Source organism: Esox lucius, chromosome 11, assembly GCF_011004845.1.
Source record: "Esox lucius isolate fEsoLuc1 chromosome 11, fEsoLuc1.pri, whole genome shotgun sequence".
Lineage (NCBI taxonomy): Eukaryota > Metazoa > Chordata > Actinopteri > Esociformes > Esocidae > Esox > Esox lucius.
The window spans coordinates 6156335-6176625 of record NC_047579.1 but is presented as its reverse complement, the minus strand read 5'-3'; the positions used below and the strand labels follow the sequence as shown (position 1 = coordinate 6176625).

At 43.2% G+C, this 20291-nt stretch overlaps 1 protein-coding gene across 2 annotated transcripts; it reads left to right on the top strand.

Annotated features, from left to right (window-relative positions):
• The first annotated feature begins 596 nt into the window (after positions 1-596).
• Positions 597-17761, top strand: suz12a (SUZ12 polycomb repressive complex 2 subunit a). Of its 2 annotated transcripts, none has more exons than XM_010906197.5 (16): positions 597-2258; positions 3161-3207; positions 3319-3383; positions 5445-5513; positions 6173-6222; positions 6592-6677; positions 6849-7092; positions 7284-7383; positions 7569-7680; positions 8436-8634; positions 12619-12710; positions 13978-14121; positions 15994-16151; positions 16242-16443; positions 16828-16907; positions 17247-17761. In XM_010906197.5, exons 1-16 carry the CDS (start codon positions 2060-2062, stop codon positions 17653-17655), a joined length of 2256 nt encoding a protein of 751 aa, XP_010904499.1. In that variant the 5' UTR covers positions 597-2059; the 3' UTR covers positions 17656-17761. The 2 variants fall into 2 exon arrangements, with proteins under 2 accessions (XP_010904499.1, XP_010904500.1); XM_010906198.5 differs by having other exon boundaries at positions 598-2258; positions 7569-7674.
• The last annotated feature ends 2530 nt before the right edge of the window (positions 17762-20291 follow it).

Genomic DNA, 20291 nt, shown 5'->3' with positions numbered 1-20291 from the left:
TTATTTTCCAATTGCTTGGACAATAAAATCCTTTAAAGAGGAAAAATGACCAATACCTACAATGTGTCTACATTAATAACTTTTTAATAACATTTTGGACTGTCTAAGCATGCTGCTCTCTCACTCAGGCAGGGCAGGGTCAAGCTAGAACAGGAGCAGTGGGAAAGAAATGTTATTAAACTAACTCTATTAAAGGATTTGAAAGAACTTTGTGAAATAATAATTATATGAACAACGAATATTCATTCACAATGAAAACAATCAGTTATGGTAAATGCCATATATAAAAATTAAGAGAACACTTAAATCACACATCGGGCCTCAATGAAGGAAATATATTAAAGATACAAATATTTACTGTACATTGTGGAATTCGTTGAGAACAAAATTATGTAACAAAGGTCAATGGAAACCAAAATCAACTGATTGAGGGCTGGATTTAAACTCACACCGCGGGGGGCCACCTATGTACAGGGCCCAAAATGTTGTGCTACAACGTTTTGGCATTTGTCCCACTGTAGCCATTTACTTAAATTCTTCTGCGTGTTTTAACAACAGGATAAAACAAATTTAAACCACTGTTTTTCCTAATATTGTTTATGCCTAAATGCACAAGCTTGTCTTTCTTTGGAATACCTTAATATGTTGTTACACTGTCTTTGACAGACATTTACACTTGGTGATGTTAAAAAAACTAAGATTTTATAACGTTGATTGATACAGGAATTTGATTAGCATCTTCCAGGAAAATCGTACAGTCAGCCAGTTAGTGGCTACAATTAGTGTAAGCGTTATCACCGCAAATCGCAGAAACACGATCGTCACCCTGCGCCTGTGCAAACCACCAAATCAATCAAAATAAAACATTAAAATGTATCACTTTACCATAATCACGTGGTTGTAGTAATGACAGTTTTAGCTTTTAAAGTACACTGCCTCGATTATACGTTTTCCAAATACTAAGGATGATTTTAGCACTTCTCCATCTGACAAAACATAAACCACGGTTTGGTCTGCTTCGCAAACGTTTCCGGAAGCATCACGATATTGCACCTCTGGTTTTAACCCCTAGACCATACCGGACGACATTTGATTGACAGCTTGTCAATATATCGGCGACAAAACTATTGATGTGTGTACAGGTGAAGTCATATACAAATATTTTCCATGTCGCAAATATGAAACTACATTTGATTTACTCCACTCTTGGCCATTGTACCATCTGAATTTCCCGCAAAATCATTTCAAAATGAAACTAGCTCGTGCGAGCGGCAAGTACATCTCTACCAAACATTTCCAGGAGATTCGCACCAATGACAACTCTCACTATTCTAAACAACGTCTCTGATTGGACTAGCTGTGACTAGTGAAGGCGGGTGCTTTCACATCACTATACGTTTTTGAGGTCAGGGAGTTTCATTCATCTTGGGGCAAACAGTCTCTTTTTAACGTTTATATTTAATTTTTAATCACGAATGTCTGTTCCATAGATGCTCTCAGGGAAATTGCACTAAACGAGTTATTTGTTTAGAGTAGACAAGTTCGTTTTTTTGCCATAATATTGTAGCTTTATCAATACGACAGAGCAGCTAGTCTTAGCTTAACTTCTTTCCTGTGATATCGAATACAGCGGTTTAGCTTGTTAGCTACCGACAGGGTTTGGTTAGCGTAACTTAGCTGGCTAATGTTAAATATCTGATGTACAGACCGAGCCTAGGTTGAACAATACATGAAATGAGCAAGTGGGTGTTGGGTACTTATTAAGTTGGTCACTTGCTCTTATTTTTGGCATTTCCTTGCGATTTCAGAGAATTGGCTAGTTTATCTAGCTAGCTAACTCGCTCGGACGTTTACAAGCCAAAACGCTATCTCTCAACCAAACAAAGAACCGGCAAATGCTTATTCAAAGAAAATGACAAGAACAATCTAACATTTCTGACCAAAACTACCGTTTAAGAAACGTGCAAACGTGTGCGTTCTCTTGGTTTTGAGAAAGGACGTGCAGTTTTCCTCCGTATTTGGAATATTCCGTTGACATTTTTTTTGTATTTCCCGGGCCATGGCTCCCCAGAAGCACGGTTCTTCTTCTGGCGGAGGTAACAATATTTCGGGTCCTGTAATGGGTTACGGTGGCGGCGGCAGAGCAAACGGTGGTGTGTACCACCACCAGTCAACTGCTGTTGTGGTGCCCTCAGCCAAGAAGCCCAAGATGGAACTAATTCAGGCAGACCATGAGCTGTTCTTGCAGGCCTTTGAAAGTGAGTTACTATCCTTGTGGTCGTTATGTTGTTGCATGATTATATACCTATGCTATTGTAGACTTCTGTAGAAAGGTTGCTTTATGCAACTTACGCCAGAGTTATAATGTAGTCTGTACAGAATTACCCCTACTGAACAAAATTGTTGTTAACCGTCGATCACCAGAATGACTAGAACTTCAAAGCATCTGACAACACGACTTAACTATTCTGAGTGATCTTTCTCTTTTAGGTTGAACGCCACCGGTAGTTAATTTATCTACCATGTGCTTGCTTTTGCGACTTCCTCTTTTGAAGAGATGACATGTGCTACCTTTGAAATGTATATTCGTGCCCCATGCCTAGCCAGTAAAAATATGCCGAGACATACATGGTAACTGTTCTTGAAAAGGGGTCGAGCACTTCGTCATGAATTTGAGCCATACCACAAATATGCGACCATTGATGCTACAACAAATTTTCGCATAGTTGGCTGCAACTCCCTCCCCTATGTAAATGCCACAGAAATGCATAGCTTTTATGCAAGAATATCTTACCGGTCATGGCTTTCAAGGACATTGTTGCAAGTTTCACCCAACTTGTTGCTGAAGGAATGAATATTCCTAGGAGCAAATGTATGTGTAGATCTGTAGTGCTTTGATTTTAATGATTGACGTTCGAGTTGATCTAAATTTGTATCCCTGTTTCGATGCTCTATTGTTATAGTTTGATTGTGAATGTGTGATCAAGTAATGACTGTATGCATGTTACACCAGTTTCTGTTGCAGAGCCAACAATAATTGCGTCTTCAGGGTAAATACTATTACTGCCATATAATAGGTCTGTCGTTATTGTCAATCTGGTGAAGAAAATGTAACTTGCTATAAAATTCTGATTTATATACCTGTGTTTCCCCCCCCCAGAGCCAACCCAGATTTATAGATTTCTCAGGACCAGGAACTTGATAGCGGTAGGTGTAGCTGTTTATTCAGCTCTTGTCTTTGTAGTTAACTGTCTTGAGGCCTCAATGGTGTCTTTTATTAAGATGGTAAAGATATTTTTTTCCTCTCTTGTTTTTCAGCCTATTTTTTTGCACAGAAACCTTACATACATGTCTCACAGAAACTCACGTACCAACGCTAAAAGGTAAAAGAAAAAAAACCTGTGAAGGGGTTGATTATTTTCACACATCTAGAGATATGGAAGGCATTCGCAGCAGGGGATGTTTCAATAAAGACAACAATTTAAGTTACTCCCTTTCCCATCATTCCTATGTCCTCCCCTCCAAAAAAAAACATCTATGTATAATTTATTTTTATTTTTGGGGGAGGGGGCACATCGTCAATCTGTACTGCACATTTAGAATCTGCTGGAATCTCAGCCTTTAACTCCGACGGGTCCCGTTGTGGAAATAACATGAGCCTTAGAATGGAAACATGTAATGCTTTTAGCACTAAGACCTGTCTGTGCGTGCTAGTGACATAACTACAGTGAACCCAAGGACCCCAGAAACTGAAGCGTTAGTGCTGTTAAAGCCTCTTGGATTACAGCGGTTGCGTGCGTGCGTGCGTGCGTGGTTCAGTACATTATCTTTCCAGAGGACCAACAGCCCTGCAGCCGTCTGGTTCAAGAAGGGTTGTCGCTGAGTGCATACATTTTTCAGTAGGACGAGGAATGTATGCTTCTCAGTCCTGTTCCTGGGGTCCCAAACAGTCCTTTTTTCACTGTAGCACTGTAAAAAAATTTTTTAAATCAGCCGTTGCTGTAAAAAGTATCTGTTCTCAGCATACTTGCCTGGTAAAATAAAAGTAAAGAGAACATGAAAAATACATTGAAAATGTTCTGGTTCCACTAAAGGCGTGATTATGGGTGGATTCATGTGTGTTGGTGCAAAAGCAATAAGCACCCCTTTTTGGGTTGTGAAATGCTGGCCTGTAAGATTCATATGGGAGAATTACCACTCAATATTGTTGCACCATGCTTCTCCTAAGCCACATGGTACCATTAGGCTTTGTCACACAGCATTTTATTAACCCCGAGCTAACCGTTTAGGAAGCCGTTTGCTTCCTAAGTTGCTGTGTAATCAAATGTTTTGTGTGAATGTGGGGGTGGCTGGATACGAAAGAGATGTTGTACGTGTAAGATAATAACGTTCTTAATCTTGCTGTATGTAAATGACAGATGTTTTGCATAACTGTTGATTGAGCATAGATAAACCGTGGTCCGAGCCATTGCTGAGGCCCTCTGTTTTGCTCTATCAAGTCATCTCACCTCATGACTTGTGATGTAAAGGGGCCTATAAATCCCATCTACACAGATTCCGCTTGGTTCAGGTCTGATGGGGCACTCTGTAGCATCCTCCCTCTAACGTTGTCGAGCCTGTATTTATACAGTAACACACCCTGCCTTGTCTTCCCCAACCACACCAGACGGTAACAGTATTGACTGGTTCGGGTGGTTTAGGGGGTTGAGAGGTACTGACTTAATCAAGTTCAAGTCAATGCAAACTGATAGACGGACCGGTGAGAGAGTTGGTGGGGAATATCACTGATACATTTTCTTTGTAGAAAAGGATTTTGAATATGTTACAAATTTTTACTGATCATGTTGCTTATTTATGCAAGTTTAACTTACAATATGGCCCCTTAAAAAGATTGAACAAGTCACGCTTGTATTTGTTTCGTACACACAGGTGTGCTGGTTTGAATTAAAAATGCATTTGAATATCCCCACTCTTCGGCTGGACGGTGAGATCATGGCCTGAAATCTGCCATTATTGACAGTGACCTCGGGGCAATTAAAGTCCTTCAGTCAATGGCATCACCATATCCGAACCGTTTTAATCCGCTCAGAGAAACCTTGCGTTTAGTGTCTGAGGGGGAGCAGCCCCGGGTCCTGTGCAGGCTGTGTAGCACCATCCAGGTTTGTTGGGTTGGTAATCAGATCAACTTGCTTTGTCTCTCCAGAGACTCCTTGAGGTTTGCTCCCTGTGAGCTCAGTGAAGGTGCTCTGTGGGACTCGCCCCAGTCCGCTGTGAACTGATGCCATAAAGCAGGGTCTTAATCACAAATTGGAAACTGCAAAATGCATCCTGCTAAGGTGTAGTTCAGCTATTATTGTTGGGCTCTCTTTCTGCACATAGTGATGTGGCTCCAGTCCAAAGCCACAGATGCATTGTGTCTGACTGTTGTGTGTCTCTGGCTTCAGGAAGTCCTCCAGGGTAGACGACCTGCTACACAAAGTGGAGAAGAGGAGGGGCGAGCAGGAGGCCCACAGGTAAACACACAATAGACTGATGAACACAGACCTTTAACTACAGGCCTTAAAAGCAAGACTGGATCCAGTTTCAGCTTTTGCCTCGCACCTTTATATTTCACAAAAATGCTTTCAGTTGAAATGTTGTGGGGCTGGTTTGGGGTGGGGGCTGTGCAGAAGTAGTTGTCTTGTGAGTGGGTAGATAGATTGGAGCGCTTAAGAGTAGCACCTCATTTCTGTGGCATTAATCTCTGTCAAAATCATTTCTGTATAAAAAGGGCTGGTTGAAGGAATCACTCATGACGTGCCTCATGCAGAGGCTGCTGCGCTGGGTTTTAATGATTTAATGATTTGACACCTCCCGGTTCCTTTACTGGTATAACAATCCAGTGACAAATGATGCTACTTTTTAGGACTGCCCCAATGAGTTTTAGTCACCTCACAACTCTAGCCTCTTAAATCAGAACTTAGTAGTGGTGTCTGCAGCAAACAGCGTTTTCCACAGTTTGACTGAATTATGTGCTGGTAGCTGAAATTTGTGTACTTTTTTATAATCATAGGTAACAATAAAACATTGGCTTCTACTTGGGACATTGCGCCCTCTATTTGTAAAAATGAAAATAAAAAATGGGTTGGGGGTCATGACTTGCAGGTAAATCGTCTGCTGTTTTTGTCCACAGCTTGGCTTCCCACCTACACCTCACCTTCACTGGGTTCTTCCACAAAGGCGGTAAGTCTTTTATGCCTGATGTTTGCAGGGATAATGGCAAATGCCAAATCAGTGTTAGGTGTGTTCAGTTCCACCCCAGCCTAGGTTTAGGCTACTTCCACATTCTTTGAGGACACATAAGACATCTGTGCAACTTCACCTGAACATTTGCACATGGAAAATATTGGAAATTGAACATGCAGAGGAAAATGACGAGAGAGCTTTTGATTTTACATGAGCACAATTCGCCCCCAAGGTTTTCCCCCCGCCCACCCAAACTTGTGAATGGTTGTGAGAGATCCAAAGGGTTGGTCTTCATTTCAGAATGTATTGTTACCAGACATTCCAGCCTTAAATGGGCAGGATTAACCTGTGTTATCCCTCCTACAGACAAGTCGCCTGTGGACTCTGAGAACGAGCAGAACACTGTCTCCCTGGAGGTCTTGCTTGTTAAAGTCTGCCACAAGAAGAGGAAGGTGAGAGCGCACGTGTGCTAACCTTTTTCCATTTACTCCCATCACTTTTTTACATTTACTCCCATCACTTTTTTACATTTACTCCCATCACTTTTTTACATTTACTCCCATCACTTTTTTTACATTTACTCCCATCACTTTTTTACATTTACTCCCATCACTTTTTTCCAGGATGTGAGCTGTCCGGTGAAACAGGTTCCCACGGGTAAGAAGCAGGTTCCTCTGAACCCAGACAGTGGGGTGAACGGTGGTCAGCCTCGGCCAGGCTCCGGACCCTCCCTGGTGGTGCCCAGCAGCGAGTTTGAGGCCAGCAATGGGCACACAGTCAAGTCCTACTCCTTGCTGTTCAGGGTGTCACGGCCAGGCAGGACTCAGCACGGCCCGCTGGTCAACGGGGAGACCAACGAGAACACGGGTGACTAAAGCATTAATAACTAGTCACACTACCTGTCTGTGCGTCTGTGCGTCTGTGCGTCTGTGCGTCTGTGCGTCTGTGCGTCTGTGCGACTGTGCGACTGTGCGACTGTGCGACTGTGCGACTGTGTGTCTGTGAGTCTGTGTGTCTGTGCACGCGTGCGTTAACCCTGTTATTCTGTACGTTCCCAGGCGGTGTGTGTAAGAGGAAGAAAAGAAGCTCCTACCACAGGGAAGACGAGGATGTGGAGACGATGTTTGTGGCTCAGATGACTGTGTTTGATAAAAACAGGTACACGCATGCTTTTGCTCTCTGATGGCCTGGAGATGTCAGCTGCATTGTCCCCTGCTGTTTTCAGTCTGCAGCCGTTGGATGGAGAGCAGCGTTAATGGAGCTCGTCTGTTATTGTTGCTGCTGATGTTCTCTCTCACCGTGTGCGTCTGGGTGGGTGCGTGCGTGCGTGCGTGCGTGTATAGGCGTCTCCAGTTGTTAGATGGGGAGTATGAGGTGTCCATGCAGCAGATGGAGGACTGTCCTGTCAGCAAGAAAAGAGCCACCTGGGAAACCAATCTGGATGGAAAGGTGTTAGTGAGTCTTCAGACTGCAAGTGTGGGCAGGGTTAGGCATTTCAGGTGTGGGAGGTCAGTTTTGGGTGTTGGATAAAGTAGGGATTGAATATGTTTTAGGAGGATATAAAGTCCTCACAGTCCCATTAAAACAAGTGTGTTTGATAGGAGGCTTTCTGCGTCTGTCTTTCCTGGCATTTCCATTGTTTTATTAGTTTATATATACACCGCCTTTCATAGGGGTGGGTCACTTAGAAATGTCTGTGTCTGAAAGTACATTTTTGGTCCATTTAAAATAACATGAAATTGATCAGAAATACAGTGTAGACATTCTTAATATTGTAAATGACTGTTGTAACTGGAAATGGCAGATTTTCAATAGAACATCTATTTAGGCGTACAGAGGCCCGTTATCAGCGACCATCAGTCCTGTGTTCCAATGACACGTTGTTTGCTAATTCTAAGTTTATCATTTTGAAAAGCTAATTGCTAACTGTTGTGCTGATTAAAGAAACAATAAAACTGGCCTTTAGACTAATTCAGTATCCTCAGCATCAGTGTCTGTGGGTTCAATTCCAAGCTCAATATTAATTTACAACATAAAAAATGTCTACACTGTATTTTCTGATCGATTTTGATGTTATTTTAATGGACAAAAATGTGCTTTTCTTTAAAAAACAATGACATTTCTGAATGACCCTGCACTATTGAACAGTAGTGTGCCTTCCCTCTACAGTTGTTTCAGTGTTTACTTCATATATCTCCTTTCTCTCATAGCATCTCCCACCATTCGAGACGTTCTCCCAGGGCCCCACACTCCAGTTCACACTGCGCTGGACAGGCGAGCCCAGTGATAGGTCCACAGCTCCCGTTGCCAAACCCCTTGCCACACGCAACTCTGATGCCAGCTGCGTGACCTCTGACCCCAGGCCCTGCTCCCTCAGGCCCCCTCAGACCGTTGGTGAGACTCGGGCAGGTACGATACGTCTGTTAACCTCTAGAGCAGGGGTGGGCAAGTGTTTTGGCTCGAGGGTCCCAACAGCGGGTTTACATTTTTCCGTCAATATGTATGCTAAAAATCCATTAGCTGGCAAGTTTGGAAAAATATCGTTAATTATAGATGCTTGTCCATTATAATTTCTACCTACTTTCAATTGTTTCAGAAATATATAATGGTAAAGTGATACTTGTGTAGGGTTTTGGTGTCTGTTTACTTGCATTGCTTAACCAATTAGTTGAAACTCCACAGTTCCCTACATTTGTTAACATCCAAACAGGGTGGGAAATTAGCACCAGCCACCAACCAAATGCAGGTACTTTTTCACAGTGGCAGGTAACTTAGCCTTGTATACCAACCACAGTGGCAGGTAACTTAGCCTTGTATACCAACCACAGTGGCAGGTAACTTAGCCTTGTATACCAACCACAGTGGCAGGTAACTTAGCCTTGTATACCAACCACAGTGGCAGGTAGATTGTAAAACATTTTATTTGTTACAACTTTAAAGATTACTTATAACGCTTTGAACAGTTTTGACAATAAATGCTCTTGCTAAATAACAATGATGCACTTTTGTCAAGGTTGACATTTGATTGGTTTTCAGCGGTAGGCGATGAGCCTGTATAGCCTGAGCTGAGGTACAGGCAAAAGGAAAGTAACAGGACATCCCAGAGTTAAAAGGCCTGCTGTCGGATCAGCGCTGGTAGATAAGGTGAATGTAGAAACGGTTGCCGGTTTAGGGTGAAGAGAAGAAAAAGAAAAGGTACTTGGCAAACAAGTGACGCCTCAAAGACCAGGGGAAAATGAGGGAATGGTTAGCCTCTGTCCTGGAAGGGCAGTTCATGCACTGTTCTTACTGCCATACTCTAGAACTCTGTTCGTTAGAGGAACCACCAACCTTAGTTAGAAGCATTAAAAGAACATGAGTCATCCAAGTCTTATGTCAAGTGCACTGCCACCCCGCTGGCCGAGACGGGACCCCGGGAGCCCAGTGTGGCCATGAAGGCTACCTGATCTATACAGTCGTCCCAGTTGGACAGCCCAAATTCTCTTCAGAAACGTCCATGCCATCGGCAAAAAGGGCAAAGCTTTTCAGGACTACGTTTGGATGTGCAAGTAAGTGCACATAGCACACATCCAACTAACTGGAGTTGTGTTGTAATGGCTGGTCTTAGCAGCCACAAGGAAATTGTGCAGTATAACTCCTATTGTTAAATGGAAAAGGCCAGTTACATATTTGTAATTCAGGTCAACGTTATCAATGTCAGTTCTGATTCTAATTACTTTTGATCCCGACTCAGCCAATACGGCTGTGGCATCTGGCCAGCGTCAGAGCGAGGAGGCCGGATTTCATTGAAAGAGGAACCAGGTAGAGAAAGAACAAACTTTAAGATGAGAAGGAGACTTTTGAAAAGGAAGATGGCGATTCTGAAGAAGACTAAAGTGACACTTTCATGCTGTGTTACTGCGAGATGAGTCAAGATGTCTTTTAACATGTAGGCCTACAGTTACTGTAGAATATGACCAAACTGATTGGCACAATTTGACCATCTGAGAAATCCATGGTCTCATAGGTTTTCACATGTCACTTTAGTTATTTGGCTACATTAATAAACTGTATTAATAATACAATGAAAGTATTGAAGCAACTCAAAATATGCAAGTGCACTCATTTTAATTGTGGCTGGTAAAACTGGGCATCCATCCGCCACTGTGGCTAATTTCCCACCCTTCAACAGGTATAACAGAATCGCTACCCTACATTCAACACGTTAAATTAGAGATTACTATAGATGGCTAGCTAATAGCTATACAGTACCTAAAATGAAAATGTCTCAAATCACTCTGGCTGGTTTGTTTCTTTAGAAAACAATTTGACGGTTGAATACAGAGATGGGGACAAGTCACACATGGTCAAGTCCAAGCAAGTCTCAAGTCTTAACCATCAAGTCTCGAGTCACAGCTCAGATAAATCAAGCAAGTCAAGTCAAGGGTTCACCCTAAGCAAGTCAAGTCGAGTCCTTATAAGTTTCAATTCAAGTCACAGTACTAAAGAGATGAACACAGACACACACTGTCCTCTGTTTCTGACGTGCGCTCGGTGCGAAGCTCGATTTCCAAATCAAATATTTTTCTCCTCCGCGGTAAACATTTTTTGGGGGATGAAGCGGGGGGATCTTGAATCAGCCTGAAGGGGTTGTATTCGCTATAACAACCGCCTCGCTATACCTTATCCCGCTTATTACATACCTACCAAATAAATAAACGATTTGACACAAAATATTGATTTCAAAAGGAATTTATTGATTTAAAAACGATTGTATTGCTTCCTCTAAAGAAAATAGTCCGTTCCGTCTCTGGTTAGAATCCTGCTGCGTCAATTGCAACGCACTGTTTTTCATGGCAACGGTCTGTTATCAAGAAATAACACGCATTCTGCACTGGAATTCAGCCAATCCATGTAATAAGGGCTAATAATAACAACCTTATAAACTAATTATTGTGATTGAAAAACTGCCTAATATGTAATTACGCTGTAATTATTCTTGTCTGTATGAGTAAAAAAAATAAACCTCTTCGAAATGTTTAGGTGCTAGTAATCACATCGGCGCCTCCATGTTAGCCTTTCATGCAGTAAAGTTAGCATTGTGCTTACACCATAACAGTTTTTTAGTTTCCACACACAGTCCACATACACTTGAAAATGCCCACATTTAATACAGACATTACAGCCTACGTGTAATAATATACATGCCCGCTCATTTTAAGATGCCCATCAACATTAAAATTCAGGCTATGCCACTGTTATAGTCAAATTCCCTTACATCTATTTACCAGACGTATTCAGTAATGATAATGGTCACATTTCTAACAAGAAAAAAAAAAAAACATAATATGCAACCAAGGCCAAATTATGACAAACAAAAGATTAATTCATTACATTAGTAACTTAATCGTTATAGATCTTAGTGAAACTGAATATAAAGAGATTATTTTCTTACCTTTCCTTGTGGTTCTTAAAATGACTAATGAAATTTGACGTTGTTGCATATTTTGCATCTGGCAAATCTTTTTTTATTCACACGGTTCAGTTCAAAGTCCTTGTATCCAAATGATACTATTTGTGGAGCTCGACTAACGTTACTGTCTGCCATGTTTGGCGCGGTTTGAATTGTGCAGCGTTAAAAGCACATACGATGATTAGTGGTGCTGATGTCACAACATATAAAATAATTGCTGTTTGTTTATTATAAGTTCAAGTCATTGTCGAGTCTTCCACTTCAAGTCAAGTCTCAAGTAACTTGTTCTCAAGTCCAAGTCAAGTCATTTTCATACTTTAATCAAGCAAGTCACAAGTCCTGAAAATTGTGACTCGAGTCAGACTCGAGTCAAGTCATGTGACTCGAGTCCCCCACCTCTGGTTGAATAGCTAACCACTATGCCATTTGAACTACACCATGTAAATCAAAAACGAGAGCAATATGAACCAAGCCTAAGGCCTAATTTGTTTGGTCGGTGGCGTGGATCGAACCTCGGTCACCAACAAGACAGTCTGCGTCTCTAACCACTACGCTATGTTGGGGATGGCTAACTAGTAGATATACAGTACCTATATGTCAATCGAAAAGGAGAGCAATATGTTCATCGCTGGTGGAATTTGTCCAATGCAACAACGCAAAGTTGTAGTCTATCCTGAACAAATCCTAATGCCTAATTTGTTTGGTCCATGGGGCAGATCAAACCTGGGTCGCCTACGTAACAGTCCGCATCTCGAAGCACTACGCTGTTTAACAATGGGTAGTCCCTGACCTGGAGTGGTTTTAAAAAATATATATATAAATGTATTTGTAATTTTTAGTGTGATTAAATGGGCTCAACCCACATGCCAAGGTTTGCCCACTCCTGGTGTAGACGGGCAGTAAGTTGTCATGTTAAACATGGTGTGTTTATTACTCTGTAGCTGTAAAGGACTCCATCAGCAGCACAGACATTCAGACCAGACGACAACACTCGCTAGTGGAGCCAAGACAGAAACTACGAATATTCTACCAGGTGAGAGAAACACGCTATTTTGGACATTAGGGCAGGTTGGATGGCATGCTGTCCGTGTGTTTATCACTACTAGTCTAGACAGGACCTTGACATGTCAGTCGGGTTGTGCATCTCTATGGTTCTGGGCCCAGGGGGTTGTTGGACCTCCCACTGTGTCCTGAATGGCACTCTATTCCCTACAAAGTGCACCATCTTTGATCAGAGCCTATTCATCTTAAATCTTTAACCCACCTTGTGCTGTGTTTTGATGACTACCCACGGCTAGCGTCTAGCACTTAGGGTCTTGTCTTTTGAACCGCTAGTTGCTGAGATGCCAGCTCTGAGCTCATCGGAAAACAGGGGAGGAAGTATTTGAAAGTCAACAAGAGCGAGGAAAAGAGGGTATTTCTTACACATGTGAAACAATGTCTGTTGGGAGGTGGTCAGTGTGAAGGTGACAGCCAATCGGGACAACGTACTGATTGCTCTGGCGTCAAACCCCATGTCTCCCTAATGTATTTATATTCTTGATTTCCCTGTTGTCGTTTGTTTTGGTTTTAGGAAGTAGACAACATTATCAGCTTAAAACAGGATTTGTAGATATTCTCTTTTTCACCCCTGGGGATTTGAAATGTACATGTCTCTATGAGAGCTTGTTTGGCAAAATCCTGCCCCACTTAATTTACTGGAACTGATGCTTATACAATGTTTTGTTGTGGATGACACATTTCCAGCTGCCTGTTTGTTTAAATATAAACATCTATTGGCTGAACAAATCTTAGACCGATCTGCAACCTATTGATCAGTTGACTGAATGGGGTCAGTCCTAAGCCTGAGCTACTCTGTCAAGCTTCCAAGTTTGGCACTTGCCTTAAGAGGTCCATTGCATCATTTAGGCCAGCTGGCTTGTTGAAAACCACCAACTGGACTTTGTCCTGTCCTCAAGGAGGTAGAGCACTCCCTAGTCCCTTTCATAGTGACGTCTGACCAGGCCCATAGGTATAAGGTGGTGGGGAGTTCCTCTGTTTGTTCTGTCTGGGGAGGGAGTCAGTAGTCTCTTTCACTTTCTATTCATTCTCCTTCCCTCTCTCACTCTATTTGACCTCTTAATCTCTATTTCACTCTTTCGGTCCCTATTTCACTCTCCCTTTTCTCCCTGCTTTTTGCTTATCTTTCACTTTCAGTTCCTCCCACACTCTTGCTAAATATTTTCCCTCTCACACTAACCTCTCTCCCCCAGGCTAACACTACCCCCCCCCCAGGCTAACACTAACCTCTCTCTGTCTAGTTCCTGTATAACAACAACACGCGACAGCAGACGGAGGCCCGAGACGACCTCCACTGTCCCTGGTGCACCCTGAACTGTAGGAGACTGTACAGCCTCCTGAAGCACCTCAAACTGGCCCACAGCCGGTTCATCTTCAACTACGTGGTGAGTCAGTGTGCAGTAAATCCCTTAATAATCCTCAAACTGGCCCACAGCCGGTTCATCTTCAACTACGTGGTGAGTCAGTGTGCAGTAAATCCCTTAATAATCCTCAAACTGGCCCACAGCCGGTTCATCTTCAACTACGTGGTGAGTCAGTGTGCAGTAAATCCCTTAATAATCCTCAAACTGGCCCACAGCCGGTTCATCTTCAACTACGTGGTGAGTCAGTGTGCAGTAAATCCCTTAATAATCCTCAAACTGGCCCACAGCCGGTTCATCTTCAACTACGTGGTGAGTCAGTGTGCAGTAAATCCCTTAATAATCCTCAAACTGGCCCACAGCCGGTTCATCTTCAACTACGTGGTGAGTCAGTGTGCAGTAAATCCCTTAATAATCCTCAAACTGGCCCACAGCCGGTTCATCTTCAACTACGTGGTGAGTCAGTGTGCAGTAAATCCCTTAATAATCCTCAAACTGGCCCACAGCCGGTTCATCTTCAACTACGTGGTGAGTCAGTGTGCAGTAAATCCCTTAATAATCCTCAAACTGGCCCACAGCCGGTTCATCTTCAACTACGTGGTGAGTCAGTGTGCAGTAAATCCCTTAATAATCCTCAAACTGGCCCACAGCCGGTTCATCTTCAACTACAGTGAGGGGGAAAAAATATTTGATCCCCTGCCGATTTTGTACGTTTGCCCACTGACATAGAAATGATCAGCCTATAATTTTAATGGTAGGTTTATTTGAACAGTGACAGACTGAATAACAAAAAAAACAGAAAAACCCATGTCAAAAATGTTATAAATATATTTGTATTTTAATGAGTGAAATAAGTATTCGACCCCTCTGCAAAACATGACTTAGTACTTTGTTTCAAAACCCTTTTTGTCAATCACAGAGGTCAGACGTTTCTTTGTAGTTGGCCACCAGGTTTGCACACATCTCAGGAGGGATTTTGTCCTACTCCTCTTTGAAGATCTTCTCCATGTCATTAAGGTTTTGAGGCTGACGTTTGGGAACTCGAACCTTCAGCTCCCTCCACAGATTTTCTATGGGATTATGGTCTGGAGACTGGCTCGGCCAACTCCAGGACTTTAATGTGCTTCTTCTTGTCATGCTGGAATACCCATCCATGACCCATTGTCAATGCCCTGGCTGAGGGAAGGAGGTTCTCCCCCAAGATTTCACCCATTTCTCCTCTGAATCATTCAGATGTTCATTGGCAAACTTGAGACAGGCCTGTACATGTGCTTCTTGAGCAGGGGGACCTTGCAGGATTTCAGTCCTTCATGGCGTAGTGTGTTACCAATTGTTTTCTTGGTGACTATGGTCCGAGCTGCCTTCAGATGATTGACAAGATCCCCCTGTGTAGTTCTGTGCTGATTCCTCACCGTTCTCATGATCATTGGAACGCCACAAGTTGAGATCTTGTGACGGTCTTGTAGCCCATTCCAGCCTTGTGTAGGTCTACAATCTCGTCCCTGACATCCTTGGACAGCTCTTTTGTCTTGGCCATGGTGGAGAGTTAGAATCTGATTGATTGCTTCTGTGGACAGGTGTCTTTTATACAGGTAACAAACTGAGATTGGGAGTGTGCTCCTAATCTCAGTTTGTTACCTGTATAAAAGACACCTGGGAGCCAGAAATCTTTCTGATTGAGAGGGGATCAAATACTTTGTACCTAGTGAGTCAGTGTGCAGTAAGTCCCTCGTGGTGAGTCAGTGTGCAGTAAGTCCCTCGTGGTGAGTCAGTGTGCAGTAAGTCCCTCATAATCCTCCAGTGTTTTCTTTCCGGCTCCTTGAAGCAATAAAAGGAAATCCCTTACTTTGTCCAAATCCGAAACGCAATGGTTGTTCTCTTGACCTCCTTCTCCAGCCCCACGCCAAGGGAGCGAGGATCGACGTCTCCATAAACGAACGTTACGACGGCTCGTACGCCGGCAACCCCCAGGACATACATAGCCAGCCCGGCTTCGCATTCAGCCGGAACGGACCTGTCAAGAGGACCTCTGTCACGCACGTCCTTGTTTGCAGGTGACTGGATACACACGCATAAACGCACACAGCCTCGTCTGCTGCTACAATGGACCCAAGCAGACACCTTAACGCCTCCCCTCTCCTTAGACCTAAGCGGGCCCCCCCGAGCCTGTCGGAGTTCCTGGAGGCCGACGGAGGAGGAGACAGGGACCAACAGAGGAGCTTCGCCAGCTCTCACAACCGCCTCTACTTCCACTCGGACAGCTGCACCCCCAAAAGACCCCAGGAGGTGGAGCACGACAGTGAGGATGAGAAGGACCCCCTGTGGCTCCGCGAGAGGACCATCATGGTGAGACATCCGGCTGGGGGTAGAAAGACCCCGTAGCCATCCATCTTGGCACCTTGACATTAACCTAAAGTAGTAGGCGGGAAGGGAAGTCCTAATGGCAGGCGGGAAGGGAAGTCCTAATGGCAGGCGGGAAGGGAAGTCCTAATGGCAGGCGGGAAGGGAAGTCCTAATGGCAGGCGGGAAGGGAAGTCCTAATGGCAGGCGGGAAGGGAAGTCCTAATGGCAGGCGGGAAGGGAAGTCCTAATGGCAGGCCTGCTTGAAGATACAGTTAACCTGAAAACAGGATGACTGTGGTTTCTTCAGAAGCCACCAGGAGAATGTTTTTCGTCTGGCTCAACGCTGTTGTATATTATGGTGGTGACTGTGTATTTACCTGTCTGCAGCAAATTGAGGAATTTACCGACGTGAACGAGGGAGAGAAGGAGGTAATGAAGCTCTGGAACCTCCACGTGATGAAATATGGGTATGTGTCCTGATGAAACACTCCTCATTAAGGCATGCCTGAGAGTGTCGGTATCATTCTCTTGACTTCTGACTAGGCCCCATGTCTGGGGCCCTGTCTCTCTCAGTTCAATAGGTGCTTTATTGATATGAATATATTGTTACCACTATTGCCAAAGCAAATGTATGGAGCAATAACAGTGTATAGATCTAGATATATATAGATATATCTTTATATACATATATCTCTATATCAACCCAAAAAAAAAAAAGTGATAGACAATGTAAAATTATACACAAACAAAGAAAACCGATGATTGACAAATCAGTCTAACAAATGAGAACACACTGTCTCCCTCAGCTACATAGCAGACAATCAGATGAACGGCGCGTGCCTAGCGTTCGTGGAGCGATGGGGCACGGACATTGCCCAGAAGAACCTCAGCAGGAACTTCCTGCTCCACCTGGTCAGCATGCACGACTTCAACCTGGTCAGCACGGTGACCATCGACCAGGCCATGACCCGCCTCCGTCACATACAGCGGGCCCAGCGCCAGGGGGTCGAAGAGGGGGGGCAGGGTGAGGAGGACTGGGAGACGGCAGCCGAGTCCCAGGCCGAACCCGACTACGAAACCTGCCCCGACGGCGAGCCGGTGGTTAAGAGGAACCGCGACAGCAGTCTTACGAATGGAAACGCCACCGACAGCAAAGAGGCTAGCAGTTCTGCGGTCGCGGAAACTTCCAGACCAAGCAAAAGGCACAAGCTCTGAGGTAACCAACGCCTTTCCCCCTGATGGGTGATGGATATCTGAATTCACCCCACCCCCTGGTGATTGTGATTGGCTCGGGGGTTGGGCGGGGGGGGGGGGGGGGGTGCAGGTGATGATTGGAGGATAAATAATGACTAGTGAGGTTATGGACCTGAGTAATTTCACCATGTGAAACCTCACACACAAACTAAGGTTGGGCGATCGGAAATTATTACATCTGAATTGATGTTTCAAAATGGTGTCTTTTCATTTTGCCAAGCATTTATTTGGCCATGTCCTCGTTTGTATGTTGCCCAGTGGTCTCATTCGCTCTCCTCTATGCTGAGTATACAACTTCTATTTGATAGGTATCTTTTCTTTTTCTTCTTTTTATGAATCCTGAAATTGTGCGAAGAGCAGACCCCAGGGAACTTAAGTGTTATGGAACCCCTTTCTTATTAAGCTCGTCAGTACCACACGCCACTATTGATATTTCTGCCAAACTGTTATACTATACTTGTCTAATCTTTTTTCATAAATGTGCAATGAGAATAATGAAAATTTTAAATAACTGAATATGGTTTATTTCATCCTCATTGCACATTTATAAAATGTAGACCAGACAGCTAGTGCAATAGTACATGGCTAAAATGTTGCTGGCACTATATAATTTGTGTGTAGACAAATCATTTTATAAAACTGGCTGTTTAAACAGGCAGGAAGGGTGTGTTCATAATTCAGCTCTTCCTTGTTAGCAAAAAGATTCAAGTTCTGTTTGTATGATCAGTGGGCCTTATTGTTTTGAGGGTTCTACCCCATGTATATTTTCACCAGCCTTAAATACATAAGATTGTTGGTGATTGTTTTTGAAATGCAGTTTATTTGAACTTTTATTGTATAAAAAAGCTTATTTAGAGAGAACATGTTTAAAGAATCGTGATATATTGTGAATTGCCCATACCTTTAAGATATGACTTTTACGCCTTTTTGCCCAGCCCTAATAGGTGTTCACCCACACACAAGTTAATACAGGAATACGTTCATGTTGTTTTCCTATTCATATGGAATAGTCATAACTGTATCATGAGCTCTCAAGACCAAATCGCAATGTATTTAATGTGCGTTTTTTACGAATTCTCAACACTCTACAGAAGAACACAAAAAATCGTGTTCCAAATGACCTTCTACTCCCTATATAGTGTGCTAATTTTGACCAGCCCTAATCCGGGTTAGGGTTTGATGCTACAGAAACAGGCCATTCTGGCTTTACTTATTACTTGTGAACAGGGTGCGTATTATGGCCTTATATAGGGAGTATTGAGCCATCGGGACCCGTCTTTACCGGTCCAGTTACGAACCTACTTAAGCACTTGTTGTTTTTGGTGGCTGTTTGATAGACTTGTGCGTCTGTACAATTTATTGGAATTAGGCACAGACCAATGAAAGACCGAATTTCTTTTTATATTCTGCAAGAGGACTCGACACACATCCATTCTGGGAACTTGAATGCTTAAGACTTTTGTGATTCTGTATTTTTTACTTTTTATTTTATCGTTGTTTATTATGACAAGTGACTTATGGCCTGAACTCGAATGGTGCACTGAGGCATACTAGAAAGCAGGTTTAAGGAGTTAACCAGCTAACTGGAACAACAACAAAAAAAATATCAGATTTTGTGATTCAAATGGAAATCTCTTATGCGTTTGTCATATTATCAGACCATACCAGTTTCAGGTTTATAAAAACATCAGTATTCCAGAATAATTTGGTAAATTAGCTGAGTACCGCCTTGACCCTGTTTTGTTGCTGTTGTTGTTGTTCCCGTCTGGTAACAGTTGAACTATAAGCTGTTTCTATGTCTCAGAACAGATGGATTACCCCCAAAACCTAAATTGACTATCAGACGCAAAGATAGGGGGAGGGGGTCCTCAGTTCTGGGTTGTTCTGTAGGTCAAATGGTGCCAGATCAGCTCATTTGAAGACAAATGATGTATTTTAAATAGTATTTGTTCCCCTAACTGAATACTAACAATCAGTTCAGGTACAGTGGTGCTACTAATTAGATGATTCAGGCCCTCCGCAAGCTATGATCACAGGTCAAAGGGGAATAAGGGTCACCTGTAACCTTGGAGGTTACCTAGCGACACTGCATGACCATCATATTAGCGACCTGAAAACCATGCAGGTTTACTGACATGAACTACAGCTACTAGATACCTATGGTCCCTGTTAGTAAGTGGTAGTACTAGGGTGCCATTTCAGATGGGAACTTGCCGTCTTTTCTGTGGTGTGACATTAGTCCATCAGGACCCAAACAGAGAACAGCTTTTCCCTCCATGTCTGCTGAAGCTGAGTGTGCGGTGTGTAGACCGGGGATGTGTTCACCAGGCACGAAATGTGACAGGCGCGTTCTGAAACCAAGTGAAACGTGTCAAAGGAGATACTATCTGAACTCTAATATTAAACAGATTTTACTGAATTTGGTTGAAAATACTTGTTTGCTTCATTGTGCTGTAATGAACATGACCCAGCATTGCGTATGTGTACCGTTGGTTGATTTCTGCTCAAGCTGCTGCCAATCTCATCCCTTCAGAAGAAAAGAACAGCAACATTTTGCACAAGATGAGCGGACCCAGGTCCAATAAAGTCCAATGTAG